The following is a 20,522-nucleotide window of genomic DNA, read 5'->3' as shown; positions in this document are numbered from 1 at the left end:
CCTTTATGGATGTCACCAAGGCTTTCAAGCTCGTAAGTGAAGACAGACTCTTTAAACTGCTGCATAAATTAGGCTGCTTGCCTGGATACCTGAGTGCCATTTCTTCTTTGAATGAGACGTTGCCTAGTTCTGTTGCTTACAATGGAATAACGCTAGATGCTTTCATGATCAGCAGCAGGGTTGCGTCTTGGTGCTAACTCTCTTCGGCGTTTTTCCCCATTCTACAATTGTACACTTTGGATGATGAACATACTTCCACCTTCTTCCGTCGGGAAAATGATACAAAAGGTTACGTACCAACCGACTCAAGAATAACTTCTTTCCTGCTGCCATCAGACTTTTGAATGGACCTACCTCGCATTAAGTTGACCTTTCTTTACACCCTGGCTATAACTGTAACACTACATTCTGCACTCTCTCCTTTCCTTCTCCATGAATGGTAATCTTTGTATCGCGCGCAAGAAACAATACTTTTCACTGTATACTAATACATGTGACAATAATACATCAAATCAAATCAAACCAAACATGAGGGTGTCTACCTGCATGCCATAGTGACGGAAAACTACTTAATTTGGCAAGACTGTGTGCCAAGACGAAAGTACACAAGGCGCTAGCACATGAATTCCTGTTTTCTGATGATGCCGTGCCAGCATCCCATACTGACGTTCACTTTCACAGTTTGTAGATCGCTTTCCAGGTCCTGCACAGAGTTTGGACTGACAATTTGCATCAGGAAGACCAAAATTATGGGACAGGACATAAAGACTCCATCTTCCATCAACATGGACAATCTCACTCCAGAGGTCATCGACAGCTTTACATAGCTTGGATTGACAATTACCAGCCACCTATCTCTTGATGCTGAAATCACCACCAGGATTGCCAATGCAATAGGTGTCATGCCAAAGTCGAGAAGTCGAGTGTGAACAAGAGTAAACAAATAGATTTTTACAGCACAAAACGAGGCCCTTCAGCCCACTGCCCCTGCGCCAGCCATAAGCAGCTATCTATTCTAATGCGATTTTCCAGCACTTGTTCTGTGGCCTTTTATGCTATGGCATTTCAAGTACTCATCTAAGTGCTTCTTAAATGTGAGGGTTCCCTTTATCACCTTTCAGGCAGCGAGCTCCAGATTCCCACTACCCTCTGGATGAAAATGTTTTTCCTCAAATCCCCTCTAAATCTCCTTACCTTAAATCTATGCCACCTGGTTATTGAAGGGGAAAAGTTCCTTCGTGACTACCCTATCTATGTTCCTCATAATTTTGTACACGTTGATGAGGTTCCCCCTCAGGCTTCTCTGCTCAAAGGAAAGTGACCCCAGCCTCACCAGCTGAAATGCTAGGATCCAGACAACATCCTGTGAATCTCCTCCCCAGAAGGAAGAAACAGTAAAATAGGGAAATAAGAATACTGGTCTGAACTGGTTTTGTGTACTTTGAAATAGAAAATCTGTAAAACAGGGAATAAGGATGCTGGTCCAAAGACTATGTCTATATATGCCTATATATGTGAACCTACCTCCACTCACCTGATGAAGGGGCAGTGCTCTGAAAGCTCGTGATTCCAAATAAATCTGTTGAACTTTAACCTGGTGTTGTGAGACTTCTTACTTCTATTCTATGCCTCGACTAATAAAGGCAAATATCCCATATGACTTCTTAACACCTTATCCAACTGTCCTGCTGCCTTCAGGGATCTTTGGATGTGCACTCCAAGGTCCTTCTGGTCCTCTGTAGTTCCTAGCATTCTACCATTCATTATACAAAATTCAAAGCTCTGTGTTTACCAGGCTTGTGCTCTCAGCACCCTTCTTTACAATAGTGAAGCATGGACAATGTATGCAAGACAAAAAAAATATGACACATTAAAGAAGATAGCACTTCCTCAGTGTTGTTTACATTTCTGTTCCAATTAGATGCTCAAATCCCAGCACAATGTTTAGACCATGACTTTCTAATGCAAAGGCATGAATTCAATCAACGTGTCAAGGTTGACAGCAAGGTAAGCATTTCCAGAGATTTCAGTTAAGGATAATGGATGTATTCTTGTCAGAAATCAAGAACAATAATCATTTTTAAGAATCAATTGCTAACCAAAATCTGGCTCATGTTAGTGTCGAAAATGAAAATATGGTAGCAATTAAGCTTCAATTCATAGGGAAAGCTAGGACTTACCGGAGGTCCAGTGATTCCCTGTACAGCAGGCAGACCCCGATCACCCTTCCTTCCCTAAAGAACAGCAAAGACAACAGGATCAGTAATGGAACATATCAGATATTATGCGCCTGCGATAATGGTAAAGAAGTGAGGAATAATCACATTTTCATTACAAGAACATAAGTACATAAAAGTTGAAGTAGGAACAGACACATATGATCCAACGAGCCTGCTCCTCCTTTCAATAGGATCATGGTTGGTCTTGGGCTACAACTCTACTTTCCCACTCATTCCCCATATTTCGTGATTCCCTGAGAGACCAGGACAGGAATTCACCAGTCTCGCATGCCCCATTGCCACTACCATCAGGAACGGAGAATCTGGTGCTCAGCCAAATCTCCATTCACTGCAGCGGGACTGGAAAATACCAGCTTCAGGCAAGAGTTCTGGCCCAAAAGTCTGCCTATCCCAGGCTTAAATATATTTAAGGATGGCACGTCCATAATTCCAATAGATTTACAACCCCTTGAGTGAAGAAACTTCTCCTTGTCTCAGTTATAAATGATCAGCCCCATATTCTGAGATTGTTACCTGCATGTTCTAGATTCCCCAGCCCTTTAATGCAATGGCCCAGGGAAACAGCACCTCAGAGTTGGAATTCTCCCATCTCATCCATGGCGGGTTTGATGGTGGGTGAAAGTGGAGAATCTGGCGGAAGCCAGCAACTTGGAAACCCAACAGTATAAAATGACTTTGCAATTCTCCCAATGGCGGGTTTATGAGAGTTGGGCTTCCAACTGGCTGCTGCCAAAAGTGTGGTGTGCACAAGGTGGCCCTCAGCTCCCGAGAGACTTTGAAGTGAGTGCAACAAAGCTTTCTGCCACAAAAACAGAAAATACTGGAAAATCCCAGCAGGTCTGACAGGATCTGTGGGGAGAGAATAGAACCAACATTTCGAGTCTAGATGATCTTTCGCCAGAACTGAGAGCAAAGAGAATCAGCAGAGATTTATACTATGAGGGTGCGGGAGGGGATTGGGACAAAGGGAATGTAATTGAGGATACAGAAAGCTGAGAAGGTGTTAAAAGTGTCCATTAAGTGATCAGAATGCGTGAATGGCAGAACAGAGGTACAGATTGTTAAGGGATTGCCTGAGGGATTGATTTGGACAGGAGAGCAGGGTGGTGTGTTGAAATAGCAAGTGACAGGAAGGTCTAGGTCCTGCTTGCGGACGGACCGAAGGTGTTCAACAAAGTGGTCACCCAGTCTGCATTTGGTCTCTCTGATGTAGAGTAGACGGCATTGGGAGCAGCGAATGCAATGGACCAGATTGAAGGAGGTGCATGTGAAGTGCTGCTTCACCTGAAAAGGGTGTTTAGGACCTGGGACGGTGGGCAGGGAGGAGGCAAAGGGGCAGGTGCTGCACCTTCTGCGATTGCATTCAAAAGCTTTCTGCCATTGTGCTGCAATACTCCCGATGCACTGTGTCACTGTGGTGCACCACAGTGCACTGTGGTGCACTGACACCACTCTGTCAGGGCAGACCTGTTCCTGCCCTCCCCCTCCATGCCGAGCTGGTCTTCATGGATAGCACCGTACTGCTGGACCCATGGATCCTCCTGTGTCACCGGGTCAGATCAGTACGGTGCTGGAGGTTGGGAAGGACAGGGGTCTCCTTCCCTCTGGTGCCACGCACCAGTGTCTATCTGGACAGCACTGTGCTATGGGATGCATTTAGCCATTGCATTAAAGGTCTGAAGTTGGACCAAGGGTGGAAAGCGAGGTGAGGCTGGGGAGAGGGGTGACCCGATGAAGACAAGGGAGGACAATGTGGAAGAAGGGCTGTGCAAAGAGAGTGGAGAAGGGCAAGGGCTCACATTGGCAGACAGACAGGCAAGGAGGTGAATGGAGAAGATGAAGAATGGAAGGCAGAGTAGATCGAAGGGAGGGAAGTTGGAGCCCGACATGGCTCATGAATAAATGGATCAAATGGATAGCACATTATTTACTGGAAGAGAATGTACAAATGCAGTGGGTAGAGGTCCAAGTGGAGTATGGGTGCATCACAGGTGATGGCCTCAGAGGGAGGGTGGTTGACTCGAGGAGCAGCCTTTTTCTTGAGGCTGCTGGCCTTTTCCTTCTGGGTTGCTGACATCCTGCATTGTCTGGTGAAGACAGGTGGGGCAGGAGAGAGTGACATGAGTGGTGGTGTTTAAATATGGTACCTGGACCTTTGAACCTGCCAGCTGATGTTGGGGGGACAAATCAGCTCGTGAGTAGATTGGGTAGGGAACTCGCTTTTGCATAATTAATGAGGTTCCAAGTGCAGAATCTGGTGCAGGAGGCCGCCATTCTGGTCAGGGGGACCCACTACCACACATACACTGGAATATTCCCGAGCCGCTCGCCACGGGAATCACAGCGGGCGGGACACGGACCATGCAAAGATCCATTTACCTCGGACAGGATTTTCTGGTCTTGGGGTCGAACGCAGTCAGAAAATCCCACCCATATGCTGGTATTTTACGACCTCACTTGGGCGAGGCTCGTAAAATCCTGCCCAAGGCCAACAGAGAATTCCGTTCTGCGAGCCGCAGATTCTGGGGTGGGCGGTACAATTCTGGCCATAGTCTCAAAAATGAAGAATTCCACACCCAGTATCGACCTTGTCATAATTTTGAATGTTTCAATGAAATTATCTCACATTTTTCTACACTCCGGAGAATATAGATGCAATTTAATCGATCTTTCATCATAGGCCAACCCTCTCATCCCAAGGACCACTCGAGTGGACCTTAACTGATGTAACTGATCAGAGTGGACCTCTGATGTAAGTATATTATAATGATGCTGTGCCTTTAAGAAATGTTTTTTATGTTTCTCTGCAGTTTTTTAAGCATGCCCCAGCATTTTATTGGTGCCATGATGTCTGTAACCAGTGTCCTCTAATTGTTACTGAAGTAATATAATGGACATCATGCTGATTTTAATCTGGATTAATGCAGTGCTCTGTGGTTTACTGATGCTTTGGGGATTGGAACTTAATTCGGGGATGTTTATGTCATGTGGTTAGGGACAGCAATGCTTCAGAGAAAAGTCCAGTTTTAGTTTCATTTCTCCATTGCTGCTAGAATCTGGTAGAAGAAGGAAGTGTCTCTCTGTTTCTCTCACTCTCTCCAGAGGCTTTTTGAAAGCTTCAGACTGGAGAGGCTCAGAGAATTGATCCAACATTCAAAGGACCAATTCACAGCAGGTGCTGCAAACCCAGCTTCATGTGAGCATACATGTTTGTGCACCAAGTCTGAAGAAGAGTGTGTGCCTGTGGGATGGTTTTTGACTTGGAACAACAGAGATAGCTAGCTGTTAGGAGTCATACTTTAGGGTGGTAATGCCCCTTTGCTAGCTTGATGAGCTCTGCAAATGTCTTTGTGTTAGGAGCATCTCGGATGTCAAACTTCAAATCAAGTTATAGGTCTGATTCCTATATGTGGTAAGTAAAATGAATTTCTTCTTATCCTCCCATTTTATGCCATTAGCCCTAAAAAAACACTCCAGCCATTCCACACATTGTACCCGGTTGTCAGTGGCCATGTTGAAGGCTTCCCAAAATGATGCGTGTCTGCTCCCTCTTTTTTAGGCTTGGATGGATCCAATTCACTCATTGCAATCATAGAATCAGAGGATCCTACAGTGCAGAAGGAGGCCATTCAGCCCATCAAGTCTGCACCAACCACAATTTCACCTAGGCCCTATCACCATAACCCTATGTATTTACCCTAGCTAGTCCCCCTGACACTTAGCATGGCCAATCCACCTAACCTGCACATCTTTGGACTGTAGGAGGAAGCCAGACCATCCGGAGGAAACCTACACAGACAATGACCCAAGCTGGGAATTGAAATCAGGTCCCTGGCATTGTGAGGCAGCAGTGCAAACCACTGTGCCACCGTGCCGCCCCAATGATATTCTCTTTGAATTCCTTGCTGCAACTGGAGTCGCTCTGATTTACCTCATTGCCAATGTATAGATATACATAAAACACTTCCAACTCTAGGATCTGCTCTGGCTGGAAAAGCCTGTGCTCTGCACCAAGATCCCCATGCTAGTTCCCCATTGGGCGATCAGGTCACAAGACCCTCCTAGTATACACCCCTCACAGGGGTTGGCTGTTACAGAAGGCTAAACACTGACACCGAAATTCTACTGCCCCACTCGCCACAGAATTGGAGTGGGCAAGGAGCGGACAATGGAAACGTCCATTGGCCTCAGACGAGACTTTCCGGTCTCACTCGAGTGAGACTATAAAATCCCGCCCTTAGAGAGAGCGGGAGAAACAACAGAGAACATCATTTGAGGGGCTGAGTGATTCGGAAGAGCATCGAGGGGAAATTCTGAAGGCTCAAAACTGAATCAATCAATTAATAATATTTCTAAAGCAGCAGCTTAATAAATACCCTCTGCCAAAATCTGGGCCTGCGTTCCTTTGCCTTTTGATTGTATGTGTGTCGCTGGTTGCTTAGCAACGTGGCATGACCAGCAGTTAGGCAACAATTGAAACCAGCTTTTATGATGTAATGAATGGTGAAAATGAAGGATGTGATGTCATGTTGTCATGGAGTTGGCAATCATGGTAACAGGATCTAAATTTGGATTTTAATTTATCTATAATTCTCGAATTGCCTTCATGAAGCATATGGCTGAAACTTAATTTTCTCAAAACTGATATATATGATTGTCGACTCAACTTTAAAATAATCTCAAAGACTTGGTTCAGTACCATGAAAACTGACTGATTTTTCCTGTTTAATGTATTTTCAACATCGATGGAGATTAGTATCCTCACTGGCAAGGACTGGTAGATTTTGAGTGTCCATTCCAGGTGCAGACCTATCTCCTTCATTTTAGGTTAGGATTGTTTTTGCTGGAGTTCAGATGAATGAGGGGGGATGTCATAGAGGCTTATAAAATTCGAACAGGACTGGACAGGGTAGATGCAGGAGGATGTTCCTGATGGTGGGGAGTCCAGAACCAGGGGTCACAGTCTGAGGATTTGGGGTAGACCATTTAGGACGGAGGTGAGGAGACATTACTTCACCGAAAGAGTGGTGAGCCTGTGGAATTCATTACCACAGGAAGTAGTTGATGCCAAAACATTAAATGTATTCAAGAGGCAGTTGGATATAGCACTCAGGGTGAATGGGATCAAAGGTTATGGGGAGAAAGCAGGATTAGGCTATTGAATTGGATGATCAGTCATGATCATAATGAATGGCGGAGCAGGCTCGAAGGGCCAAATGGCCTCCTCCTGCTCCTATCCTCCATGTTTCTATGTTTCTATTTTTGTGCTGTACATTTTATACAATTCTATATTCTTTGTTCTTAGTTCTTTGTTCTATATGTTCCTGTGATTCATATTGAAATTAGTGTCAAATTTTATGCCGCTCAATTTAAAAAATTTTCTTTGGTGCACTTTTCCCATTCTCTCTCAAAGATGCTGACACCAGGGGGGAATTTTCCCATCCCGCCCACCACGGGAATCATAGCAGGCTGGGAGGGGGGTGGGGGGGGGGGGGGGGGTGGGGAGTGGTGGTGGTGGTGGTAGGCGGGGGGAACAGACCTTGCAAAGGTCCGTTGATCTCGGGCAGGATTTTCTAGTTTTGGGGCGAGCGTGGCCGGAAAATCCCGCCCCAGGTTTTTAAAAATACGTTCATGGGGTGTGGGCTTTGCTGTCTCGGCCACCATTTATTGCCCATCCTGAATCGCCCTTAAGGAGGTGCCTTCCTGAACCGCAGATGTCAATGTGTTGCAGATGCAGCGGAACTCCTGCAGTGATGTTCTGAGACTGAAATGATTGACCTCCAACAACAGCAAACACCCTTCTTTGTGCCAGGCATGACTCCAACCAGCGGAGAGTTTTCCCCCTGATACCCATTGACTCTAGGTTTGGCAGGGTTCCTTGGTGCAACACTTGTTCAAATGTTGACTTGATGTCAAGGACCGTCATGCTCAGCTCACCTTTTGTGTTCCGTTCTTTTGTCCATTTTTGGACTAAGACTGTAATGAGGTCAGGAGCTGAGTGCCATGGGAGAACCCCATGATGTCCAAAGATGTGCGGGTTAGGTTGATTGGCCAGGTTAAAAATTGCCCCTTAGAGTCCTGAGATGCGTAGGTTAGAGGGATTAGCAAGTAAATATGTGGGGGTAGGGCCTGGGTGGGATTGTGGTCGGTGCAGACTCGATGGGCCGAATGGCCTCCTTCTGCACAAAAGGTTGCTGAAGAAGATTGGGTCACACGGAGTTGAGGGTAGGGTGTTAGCGTGGATTGGAGATTGGCTATCCGACAGGAAGCAGAGAGTCGGAATAAATGGGTGCTTTTCTGGTTGGCAGATGGTAACTAGTGGCGTGCCGCAGGGATCGGTACTGGGGCCTCAACTATTTACCATTTATATAGACGATCTGGAGGAGGGGACTGAGTGTAGGGTAACAAAGTTTGCAGACGATACAAAGATAAGTGGAAAAGTAAATCGTGTGGAGGGCGTAGAAGGTCTGCAGAGAGATTTGGACAGGCTGAGTGAGTGGGCGAGGATCTGGCAGATGGAGTATAACGTTAACAAATGCGAGGTTATTCACTTTGGAAGAAATAATAGCAAATTGGATTATTATCTAAATGGAAAAAAATTACAACATGCTGCTGTGCAGAGGGACTTGGGTGTCCTTGTGCATGAGACGCAAAAACCCAGTCTGCAGGTGCAACAGGTGATCAAGAAGGCAAATGGGATGTTGGCCTATATCGCAAGGGGGATAGAATATAAAAGCAGAGATGTCTTGCTGCATCTGTACAGGGCATTGGTGAGGCCCCAGCTGGAATACTGTGTGCAGTATTGGTCCCCTTATTTGCGGAAGGATATATTGGCCTTGGAGGGAGTGCAGAGAAGATTCACCAGGTTGATACCAGAGATGAGGGGTGTTGATTATGAGGAGAGACTGAGCAGATTGGGTTTGTACTCGTTGGAATTTAGAAGGCTGAGGGGGGATCTTATAGAGACCTATAAGATAATGAAGGGGCTGGATAGGGTAGAGGTGGAGAGATTCTTTCCACTTAGAAAGGAAACTAGAACTAGAGGGCACAGCCTCATAATAAAGGGGGGTCAGTTTAGGACAGAGTTGAGGAGGAACTTCTTCTCTCAGAGGGTGGTGAATCTCTGGAATTCTCTGCCCACTGAAGTGGTGGAGGCTACCTCATTGAATATGTTTAAATTACGGATAGATGGAATCCTGATCGGTAAGGGAATTAGGGGTTATAGGGACCAGGTGGGTAAGTGGAACTGATCCACTTCAGATCAGCCATGGTCTTATTGAATGGCGGGGCAGGCTCGAGGGGCTAGATGGCCTACTCCTGCTCCTATTTCTTGTATTCTTATGTTCTTATGTTTCAATGTCAATGACACTTTGCTGATGATTAAAGGGGGCAGTAATTGGCCGGGTTGGATTTATCCTGTTTTTTGGGTAATTATTGGGTAAAGTTTTGTGGGTAATTTTCCACACTGTTGGGTAGATGTCAATGTTGTAGCTGTGCAGGAACAGCTTGGCTAAGGGCCCAGCAAGTTCTGGAGCACAAGTCTTCAGTGCTATTGCTGGAATTTAGCCAGGGGCCATAGCCGTTGCAGTATCAAGTGCATTCAATTTTACATGGAGTAAATTGAATTGGCTGAAGACTGGCATCTGTAATGCTGCGGACCGCAGGAGGAAGTACGGATGTTGGATTTCACTGTACCTTGGCTCAGCGCAGACAGCAAATGCGGATCAGTATATGGTGGGTATAAAGGCCGTGATTTTACAACCTTACCCGGGCAAGGCTAGTAAAATCCCATCCAAGGCCAATGGAGAACTCCATTCTGCGAGCCTTGCCCGCCCTGATTCAGGGGCGGGCGTGCCGGTAAAATTCCGGCCAATAACTCCAGGAGTCCGCTTTGAAGGAACTGGGCTTTTATTGCACAAAATGAAAATAAGCAATAACCACAAACCTGTGGTGAACACAACAGGTCCCAACTGAGACTAAAAAGTTAATGGACCCTCTCAGGATCTTGCTTTATACAGGGCTCGGTATATGAGCTCCACCTGGTTGGCTTATTACCAATCTCCAGGGAGCTCACATTCAATAAGCCCAACTGGGAGGTCCAATAGTGATTCCCATGCAGATCATGGGGGTTATCACAGGGGGAAGTAAACCAGGCTATGTTATGACCAAAGTGAAGACTGACTGATTTTAACTCCATCGAGCCTTTCAATCTCCTGACCAAGCTTGGCTAAACCCATTATCTAGCCCTTAGAGTCATACAGTCATCGAGGTTTACAGCATGGAAACAGGTCCTTCAGCCCAGCTTATCCATGCTGCTTTTTTTTTCCACCACGAAGCTAGTCCCAATTGTCTGCATTTGGCCCATATCCCTCTGTACCTATCTTACCCATGTAACTGTCTAAATACTTTTTAAAAGACAAAATTGTGCCCACTTCTACTACTACCTCTGGCAGCTTGTTCCAGACATTCACCACTCTGTGTGCGAAAAAATTGCCCCTCTGGACCCTTTTGTATCTCTCCCCTCTCACCTTAAAACTATTCCCTCTAGTTTTAGACTCCTCTACCTTTGGGAAAACATGTTGACTATCTCACTGATCTCTGCCCCTCATTATTTTATAGACCTCTATAAGATCACCTCTAAGTCTCCTATGCTCCAGGGGGAAAAGTCCCAGTCTATCCAGCCTCTCCTTGTAACTCAAACCATCAAATCCTGATAGCAAGATAGTAAATCTTTTCTGCACTCATTTCCTTTCTATATCCTAATATCCTTTCTATAATGGGGTGACCATAACTGTACACTGTATTCCAAGTGTGGCCTTACCAATGTCTTGTACAACTTCAACAATACAGGAATAACTCCTGCATTCAATGTTCTGACCAATGAAACCAAGCATGCCTTCTTCACCACTCTGTCCACTTGTGACTCCACTTTCAAGGAGCCATGAACCTGTACTCCTAGATCTCTTTGTTCTGTAACTCTCCCCAACGCCCTACCATTAGCTGAGTAAGTCCTGCCATGGTTCAATCTACCAAAATACATCACCTCACACTTATCTAAATTAAACCTCCACCTTGGTTGGAAGAGAGATTATTGGATGTCAAGCTATTGCTTGAGACCAACAGGAATGGTTCGAGACACTAAGGAAGATTTATCTGGGAGAGTGTGTGAGAGTCCAGTACCCTTCTTACAACTGGGCTACTGGCAAGCTTTAAAAAAAAAAGTGATTCAAATTAAGTTTATCTTCTGGGCTATTCAGCATGTGATCCAACTTCCAGTACAGCCTGATGTGAAAACCACAACTGTTCCTTCTCTCAGTTACATATGAACATATAAATTAGGACCATTATAAATTAGTAGACCATTTGGCCCATCAAAACTGATCCACCCGCCATTCAACGAGGGCATGGCAGATCCGATTGCGGCCTCAAGCCCACATTCTGCCTATCTCCAATAGCTTCTGACTCCCTTATTCATCAAAAATCGATGTCTCTGCCTAAAAAAATACTCGTGGCCCTGTCTCCACTGCTCTCACCCTCTGAGATGCAACTCCTCAACTGATCCTTCACTCATTTACCAGGTTACTATTTTGGGCAAGCTTTGATGACATCATTAGAGTCCATTTCCAAAAAAAGAGGTCCCACCAGTTCCGAGCAGGCCTACAGCTGCCTGTATTTAGTATCACATTCTGCCACTCTGGGTTGTGAGGTTAGTGAATGAGTTCCCTGCCTCAATTTTACTGACCCCTGCCTGGTTTGCATTGGGCGAGCCAGGTGGGTGATGAGTGATTGTTAAAATTCCTCCTATTACTTGTCCGGGATTGGGGGTGCGGTGATCATCGGGGTCAAACTACTCATGTTATCTTCTCACGATCCACCTAGATAGACATTCCACCAGGAATGAACTGGATCCCGTTCAGCAGGGGAACATTATGCTAATATTTTCCTTCACATTATTTGTTCACAAAGGGTAAAATCTTTCTTTTGCCTGACAAAAATATAATTGTTACCTTAATTTCAACAGTGTATGTCATAGACATTACTAATTTCTGAGCATTGGTTTAATTCTGGGCTACAGAAGATAGGCAGATGACAGGGGGAGGATTTTAGCTCTTTAGCTCTGAAGAAGAGTTCATATGGACTCAGAGCATTCACTCTGTTTCTCTCTCCACAATCCTGCCAGATCTGAGATTTTCTGGCATTTTCTGTTTTTAGTTCAGATTTCCAACATCTGCAGTATTTTACTTTTATTTATGTTGGATTTTCCCTGCAGGCTTTAGGACTCTGCGCCAGGCCCAAATGGGGATCAGAAACCCCCCGCACTGAGTGGGGAGCAGTGACATAGTTCTGATTTTCCCTGAATTGGCCGATTAATGGCCAGAAGGCAGGTTCATCATCCTCTCAAGGATAACAGATGGAAAGCTGGAGGGCCAATAGTAACTCCACCAGAGATGAAACAGAAACTTGGCTTTGCAAGTAAAAGGGTGCACCAAGATAGAGGTGCTCACTCTCTAAGTTCTTCAATTTTAACATGCATGAAGAATGTCTTCAGCAGATTGGGAACTCTTCCACATGGCAGCCTCTAGCTGAGGTCAGGCAAGCAGGGAGGTATATTGGGAGAGTACCTCCAGACAGTTACACTGTTCCCAGATGCGTCGCAGAATTTGGGAGTCTTTGACAATAGGCCTTAACAAGCTGAACTGGCTACCCGTCCCTTGTGGAAATGGCTCAGGAGCAGTGCTGGGGAACTGGCACGCCAGTTGGTTGAGTGATCTTGCGTGCTCTCCATGCAAATTCAGTCTCAGGGCTGAGAAATACAAAACGTCCAGCAATTTTCTATGGAAATACTTCTGAGTCAGAGGGAAAAATAGGAATTTTATTTGAAGAAGATTTTACTAGATTGTGATTGGTATGCAAAGTTTGAGCCCTTTTTTATTTTAAACAATAAGCATGACTAAGATTGAAGAACTCATTTCATAAATGGGCTCAAGGTCAATGATGTGGAGATGCAAGGTCAATGCCAGAACTTGTTATGCAGTTCAACAGGCTGATCCTAAACTTGGGAATCCTTCCATTATGTCCCTGTTGTTCTCCAAAGGGAAAAGGTGTGTATGTGAAGACACGCCAAAGGAACACACAGCCTGCGATAGGTACCTGGGCTTAATGTCTGATCTGTGCTATATTGGCTGATTTAACCCAGGAAGCTATGACCTCAATGGTCGATCGATGTCCTTGCTTCTAATACATGGCCAATTGCTCCTGTTAGAAAATGCATATGTGACAACCTTGGGTGAGGATGGGTTAACGCTGTGTTTCTTCACTTCACCCTTGTTGGTTGCCAATATTTCACTGTCTGGACTCATCCAAGAAATATGGCAATATGTGCATGGTACCAAGTGGACCAATGGCTCAGTGAAGTGAGAAATCTGGGAGGGTGATTAAAAACAACGAGGATCTTTGATCCTGGCAGCACGGTAGCACAGTGGTTAGCACTGCTGCTTCACAGCTCCAGGGTCCCGGGTTCGATTCCCGGCTCGGGTCACTGTCTGTGTGGAGTTTGCACATTCTCCTCGTGTCTGCGTGGGTTTCCTCCGGGTGCTCCGGTTTCCTCCCACAGTCCAAAGATGTGCGGGTTAGGTTGATTGGCCAGGTTAAAAATTGCCTCTTAGAGTCCTGGGATGTGTAGGTTAGAGGGATTAGCGGGTAAGTGTGTGGGGGTGGGGCCTGGGTGGGATTGTGGTCGGTGCAGACTCGATGGGCCGAGTGGCCTCCTTCTGCACTGTAGGGTTTCTATGATTCTATGATAAATGTTCCTTAAAATGAATCTCCAAAGCAGGGGACATGTCCAGCATATTGACACTCACACTCTGTCTTTGCACAAGGTTCCAGGCTGCTTTGAATATATACTCAAAGATCCTCGTTGTTTTTAATCACCCTCCCAGATTTCTCACTTCACTGAGCCATTGGTCCACTTGGTACCATGCACATATTGCCATATTTCTTGGATGAGTCCAGACAGTGAAATATTGGCAACCAACAAGGGTGAAGTGAAGAAACACAGCGTTAACCCATCCTCACCCAAGGTTGTCACATATGCATTTTCTAACAGGAGCAATTGGCCATGTATTAGAAGCAAGGACATCGATCGACCATTGAGGTCATAGCTTCCTGGGTTAAATCAGCCAATATAGCACAGATCAGACATTAAGCCCAGGTACCTATCGCAGGCTGTGTGTTCCTTTGGCGTGTCTTCACATACACACCTTTTCCCTTTGGAGAACAACAGGGACATAATGGAAGGATTCCCAAGTTTAGGATCAGCCTGTTGAACTGCATAACAAGTTCTGGCATTGACCTTGCATCTCCACATCATTGACCTTGAGCCCAGAGCTTCTGGTCCAGAGGTAGGGGTGCTACCACTGTGCCACAATACCTCCTGTGGTCTGTGTGACTCAGTTCCATACCATTTATTAAATGAATTGCTCCTGTCTCTCTGGACTAGTTGATGTTGAAGCTGGGATACTCAATCAGATTTAATTCGAACATCGACTCAGGTTTTTAAGTTATTTGTATTTTTTTCAATTTGTCAGCTTCCACTTTCTAAATTCTACCTCCATTTGGCCTAAACACAGCAGGAATATAACTGTTTACATACCCTTTGACCTTGAAGTCCAGGTTTGCCAGCACTGCCATCCAGACCAGGGCGACCCTAAATTGAGAACAACAAACATATTTATTGAATCTTATAGAGCATGAACTGCTTACTGTGTAAGCTGATCCAAGATGGCACCAGAGCAAGGTGACTTCCTCCCTGCATATCCTCTAATTCTATCTTTTACCCTCGTTCTATGCTTCTAAAACTTCATTATGACAGTAACGCCACATTCACGTTCGCCACACGCAATATAATTTGGATAAGTGTGAGGTTATTCACTTTGGAAGCAAAAACAAGAAGGCTGATTACTACCTGAATGGCTGTAAATTGGGAGAGGGCAGTGTGCAGTGGGACCTGGGTGTCCTTGTGCACCAGTCGCTGAAGGTAAGCATGCAGGTGCAGCAGGCGGTAAAGAAGGCAAATGGCATGTTGGCCTTCATTGCGAGAGGTTCCGAGTACAGGAGCAGGGATGTGTTGTTGCAATTATACAGGGCCTTGGTGAGGCCACACCTAGAGTATTGTGTGCAGTTTTGGTCTCCTTTTCTGAGGAAGGTTGTTCTTGCTCTCGAGGGATTGCAGCGAAGGTTTATCAGGCTGATTCCGGGGATGGCGGGACTGATGTATGAGGAGAGATGAGGTTAGGATTGTTTTCGCTGGAGTTCAGATGAATGAGTGGGGGGGGGATCCCATAGAGACTTATAAAATTCTAACATGTCCAGGCAGAATAGATGCAGGGAGGATGTTCCCATTGGTGGGGGAGTCCAGAACCAGGGGTCACAGTCTGAGGATTCAGGGTAGACGATTTAGGACGGAGGTGAGGAGACATTTCTTCACCCAAAGAGTGGTGAGCCTGTGGAATTCATTACCACAGGAAGTAGTTGATGCCAAAACATTGAATGTATTCAAGAGGTGGCTGGATATAGCACTTGGGGTAAATGGGATCAAAGGTTATGGGGAAAAAGTAGGATTAGGCTATTGATTTGGGACGATCAGCCATGATTGTAATGAATGGTGGAGCAGGCTTGAAGGGCCAAATGGCCTCCTCCTTCTCTTATCTTCTATGTTTCTATCCTGGACTCTCTCCTTTCCTTCTCTATGTACAGTATGCTTTGTCTCTGTAGTGCACAAAAAATAATACTTTTCACTGTATAAGTGACAATAATAAATCAAATCAAATCAAAAAGCTCACAAGAGTTGCGCCAGGCTATATCCTTTTGGATTTTCCTTCTCCCTGCAATAGCGATTTATTTCTAATACACTTGCAGCATTGATGCCAGGCTTTTTTCCTTCCTCTTTTGTTGCATCTTACTTCCTCCATACGTTTTGGCATTTTTTGATGAAAAATATTGATTCAAGCAAAATATACATGCATTTATTTTTTAAACATTGAATGTTGACCCTAAAGTAGGCAGAGTTCCCTAGAGCAGAAGTAATTCTTATTCTGTGAGGGCCTCATGCAGAAAGAAGGATGGGAAGGAATTTCTGTAAATGTTTATGCTGCGGCCTGCCTCAAGCCGCAGGTGAATGACTCCAGTAGTCACTTTGGAAAATGTCTGTCTTTTGCCTCTCCCTCTAACGTACACCCGGTTCATCAACACAGTCATCATAATCTCAACTGTCCCCAAGTCATCTTCTTTTCCTCCAACGCATCCATACCACTTCCCAACTTTCATACTTTTTCCTCCTTCAACAGTTGTGGTGTTTCTGTATCCAGAATAATACCGTGGGGCGGCACGGTAGCACAGTGATTAGCACTGCTGCTTCACAGCTCCAGGGACCTGGGTTCGATTCCCGGCTTGGGTCACTGTCTGTGGAGTTTGCACATTCTCCTCGTGTCTGCGTGGGTTTCCTCCGGGTGCTCCAGTTTCCTCCCACAGTCCAAAGATGTGCGGGTTAGGTTGATTGGCCATACTAAAATTGCCCCTTAGTGTCCTGAGATGCATAGGTTACAGGGGTTAGGGGGTAAATGTATGGGGGTAGGGCCTGGGTGGGATTGTGGTCGGTGCAGACTCGATGGGTCAAATTGCCTCTTTCTGCACTGTACGGTTTCTATGATTTGTATGAACATCAACAGAATAATGATTTCTCAAAAGTCAGTGTTATCTGTAATAATGATCTGAAACTTTGGGTGGGATTTTATGGCCTCGCTCGACCCGAGACCGGAAAATCCCGTCGAGGTCAATGGACATTTCCATTGTCTGCTCCTCGCCCGCTCCAATTCCGTGGTGGGCGGGGCTGTAGAATTCCAGCGTTTATCCTTAGCTGGACTGCAACACAGTGTGGAGCAAAGATACACACACACATTGTGAGCGAGAGGAATCCAAAGCCTCCATTGGTGCTTAGTGGCACAGTAGTTAGCACTGCTGCCTCACAGCACCAGGGACCCGGGTTCGATTCTAGCCTTGGGTGACTGTATGGAGTTTGCACGTTCTCCCCGTGTCTGCGTGAGTTTCCTCCGGGTACTCCGGTTTCCTTCCACAGTCCAAAGGTATGCAGGTTAGGTGGATTGGCCATGCTAAATTACCCCTTAGTGTGCCAAGATGGGTAGGTTAGGTGGATTAACTAAGGTAAATAATTGAGGTTATGGGAATAGGACAGGGGGAGAGGGATTGGGTAAGACATTCTGTCAGAGAGCCAGTGAAGACTTAATGGCTGAATGGCCTCTTTCTGCACTGTGATTCGATGGTGATAATGTTACTGTGTTGACTGGTTTGCTCACTTTTCTTCAAAAGAACACTTACCGTAGGCCCCGGAGGACCTGCCAAACCTGGAAGGCCACGAGGTCCTGGCTGACCCTGTAAAGGAAAAGCACATTATATTGAAATCAAAAGCAGGTACAGCGTGAATGTTACTCATAAGAATGGTTCATTATTAATTTATTTGGATTGACATTTTTAATGCTTTCTCATCACTTTGTAAGGGAAGCATCCTAAAAATTGCCTGAAATTCCCTTCTTTTTTACAATCATTGCATCACATGGATGTTGATCCAGTTTTACAACATTGAAATAAGCCATTTCAGGCAACATGTCTCTACTTGTGTTTATGTGCTGTATGACCCTGCACAAGCCTTACTTCATCTCATTCTATTATCTCTTTACCTCTTTCCCCCAGTACTGACACACTTTACGCCCCAAACTTCACACTTTCATTGCACATCTGCAATATTCAACCCTGACAGGAATGCACGCAGCAAAATGAACTCACATGTCATCACCAACAGTCAAAGGTCCCAAATTTACCCTCCTTTGAAGGCAGTAGACAGTGCTCAACTGGATCCATGCTGGATATTGATAATGTAGCCACCTACTTCATCAGTGGAAGATGAAGAGCAACTCAACATGTGATCCATGATGTGATGCACTCACTACATGATGATGTGATGCACTCAAATGTGATGCACTCACTACATGAGTCCCAGATTATGGACCACATCAGATCGACCTGCCCGCTAAGATCTGTTGCTGGAAGCACCTCATTTGTCTATTCGGTATCTCAGGAATGAAAGGCCAAATTAGACATCACATTATAACCTTTTCCCATCTTAGAGAAGTGGTCATAGTACTGATTTGAGGCTCTGGTTGTGTCTATGACAGGTGACTTAATTCAGCAATGGCCTCCGAGGTAAAACAGATCATTTTCACACATTATTTCTCACTGAAGCTGAGGAATGGGAAGCATTCCCTGAGTAAGTACAGCGGGTATTGCCTCTGGTGTAGTGTCCTTCTACTCATTCTTTACAGAGCTCCTTTGGCTCTGTCATTTCTCCTTGCACCTCCTCCTCATCTCGCCCTCATGGCAGAGGTACCAGGCTATGTCCCATGGATCCATTTTACGGGAAACTAGGAAAGCACATGAGGGAGAAGGAAGCAGAAGAATAGGGTGATCGGGTGAGATGAAGTAAGGTGGGAGGTGGGTTGTGTGGAATATTTAACACCAGCATGGACTTGTTGAATTGAACAGTTTGTTTCTGTGCTGTAAATTCAATATCATTCCGTGTAAAACTGGTTCAAAGCGGATCAAAACAATGCAGCACCAGTAAAATGTTGCTAGGAGAACCCAAAATTCACTTATAGAAGATAGCCAAATAACGGCCACAAAATTAACAAGCAGACTAAGAGTGCAAAGCAGTCACTAACTTGCAAGTGGGTCAGCCCTCTCAATAATGGGCTCCCTGTAGGGTATTAACTGATTGTCAATGCAATGACTTTCTGGTCAACTCATCCAGGTGAGTCAGGCACTGGAACAGATCAATCTCCCAAAGCGGTTCGACAACAAGCAGAGGACCCTTAAATTTAAATTTCACGAGAATTTTTTAATACTGCTAGCATGTGTCATGGATCTTCCCATATAACCCCATTCAATATGGTGGATGGCATACTTCTAGCATGGAAGGAGTAGGATGGGAGAATCTTGGCCAATATATTTACATGACCTGTCAGAAAAGGTGACAAAACGTGAAAGAGAAACTAGAAAAAATAGTAAATTTTCAGCAAATTTATTCTTTGAAGAAGGAACCTTGGAGTCATAGCAATATTAATGGAGTGGTTAGATTAATTTGAGGATTAGAAAGAGAGCACAGAGATCCAAAATGGAGGAATGTGTGACTGGAAGTGAGCTTGATGGAATTAATAACTTTCTCATTTCAAACTTTCTTCTGATCTTAAGCTTCTGCCAACTTGTCTAGAATTGTTCGTATTCTCGTTTCATGAGAGCTATTATGCAGTTAAGCATGACCATCTTGAATAATGTTCCAATAAATAGTCCAAGATATATTTCCTTTCAGCAGCTTTGTTATAATAATGCATGAGACTTATACTTACCGGTTCTCCTTTTAAATCACCATCTACCTGAAAGAAATGATTCAGTAATTAGTCATCAACAACGAAGCGAACAAAAACACAAGACTGGCAGGGAAGGCACATGTACATCCAAAATTGCCTAGCCCAACTTTACCAAACGGAATCAAACCTCGATGTGCATTTTTTCCTTTACCTATAAAAATATCATAATAATTACACAATTTTGGGTCTCGAGTGGGTAAGTTACAAACTCTGAAGATGTTGAAGGGTTCGGGGGTAAAATTTCTCCGTTTTCATTGTGAGCGAATGTAATGAGCATGTGGATGAGGCAACATTTCCTCCCTGTTGCACAGTCCTATATGAACGGATGATATAGGTGCCTTCCCGGTACTTGGCCTTTGTGCCTGATTCTCCTACCCTCTTATGCCAATATCACACTGATGCACATAATCAGTCATTAATATGCAGCAGATTAATTAGAAATGGCACTACTCTGTGGAGAATAAATACAGTGTTCGGAATACATTTGAAAGAAAACTTTAAAGAGATAAAACAAAAATAATTGTCTTTCATTGAGATCAATGAACAAAGGAAATTCTTGAAGAATTGCTAATATTTGATATTAAATGTTGAAAATATTCATGGAGAAAAGTTCCAAATAGTGTGTCACAAGTGGCCATTTTATTCTGAAATACCAGCAATGCAAATCACTGAAAATCATATAGATGCAAAGATAGGAAATACCGAAATTGCTGAGGTAGAAAGTTAGGTTGTTGAAACTTTTCATATTGCGTTCATGAGGACAGATGCAAGAATGCCACATTTCAAA

The 20,522-nt window shown here is 44.7% G+C and overlaps 1 protein-coding gene across 3 annotated transcripts in view; it reads right to left on the bottom strand.

The window, feature by feature from the left end:
• col22a1 (collagen, type XXII, alpha 1) overlaps nt 1–20,522 on the bottom strand; it is a 339,481-nt gene that overhangs the window by 101,758 nt on the left and 217,201 nt on the right. For all 3 annotated transcript variants that reach the window (XM_078215791.1, XM_078215792.1, XM_078215793.1), the window contains 4 exons: nt 19,715–19,741; nt 17,634–17,687; nt 14,893–14,946; nt 2,181–2,234 (listed from right to left, as the gene is read on the bottom strand). In XM_078215791.1, the coding sequence (XP_078071917.1) occupies nt 2,181–2,234; nt 14,893–14,946; nt 17,634–17,687; nt 19,715–19,741 (189 nt within the window). The remainder of the gene's footprint in view (nt 1–2,180; nt 2,235–14,892; nt 14,947–17,633; nt 17,688–19,714; nt 19,742–20,522) is intronic.

This window comes from Mustelus asterias, chromosome 7, assembly GCF_964213995.1.
Source record: "Mustelus asterias chromosome 7, sMusAst1.hap1.1, whole genome shotgun sequence".
NCBI classification, from domain to species: Eukaryota; Metazoa; Chordata; class Chondrichthyes; order Carcharhiniformes; family Triakidae; genus Mustelus; species Mustelus asterias.
The sequence above is the reverse complement of the archived record's forward strand: the minus strand, read 5'-3'. Positions and strand labels throughout refer to the sequence as shown.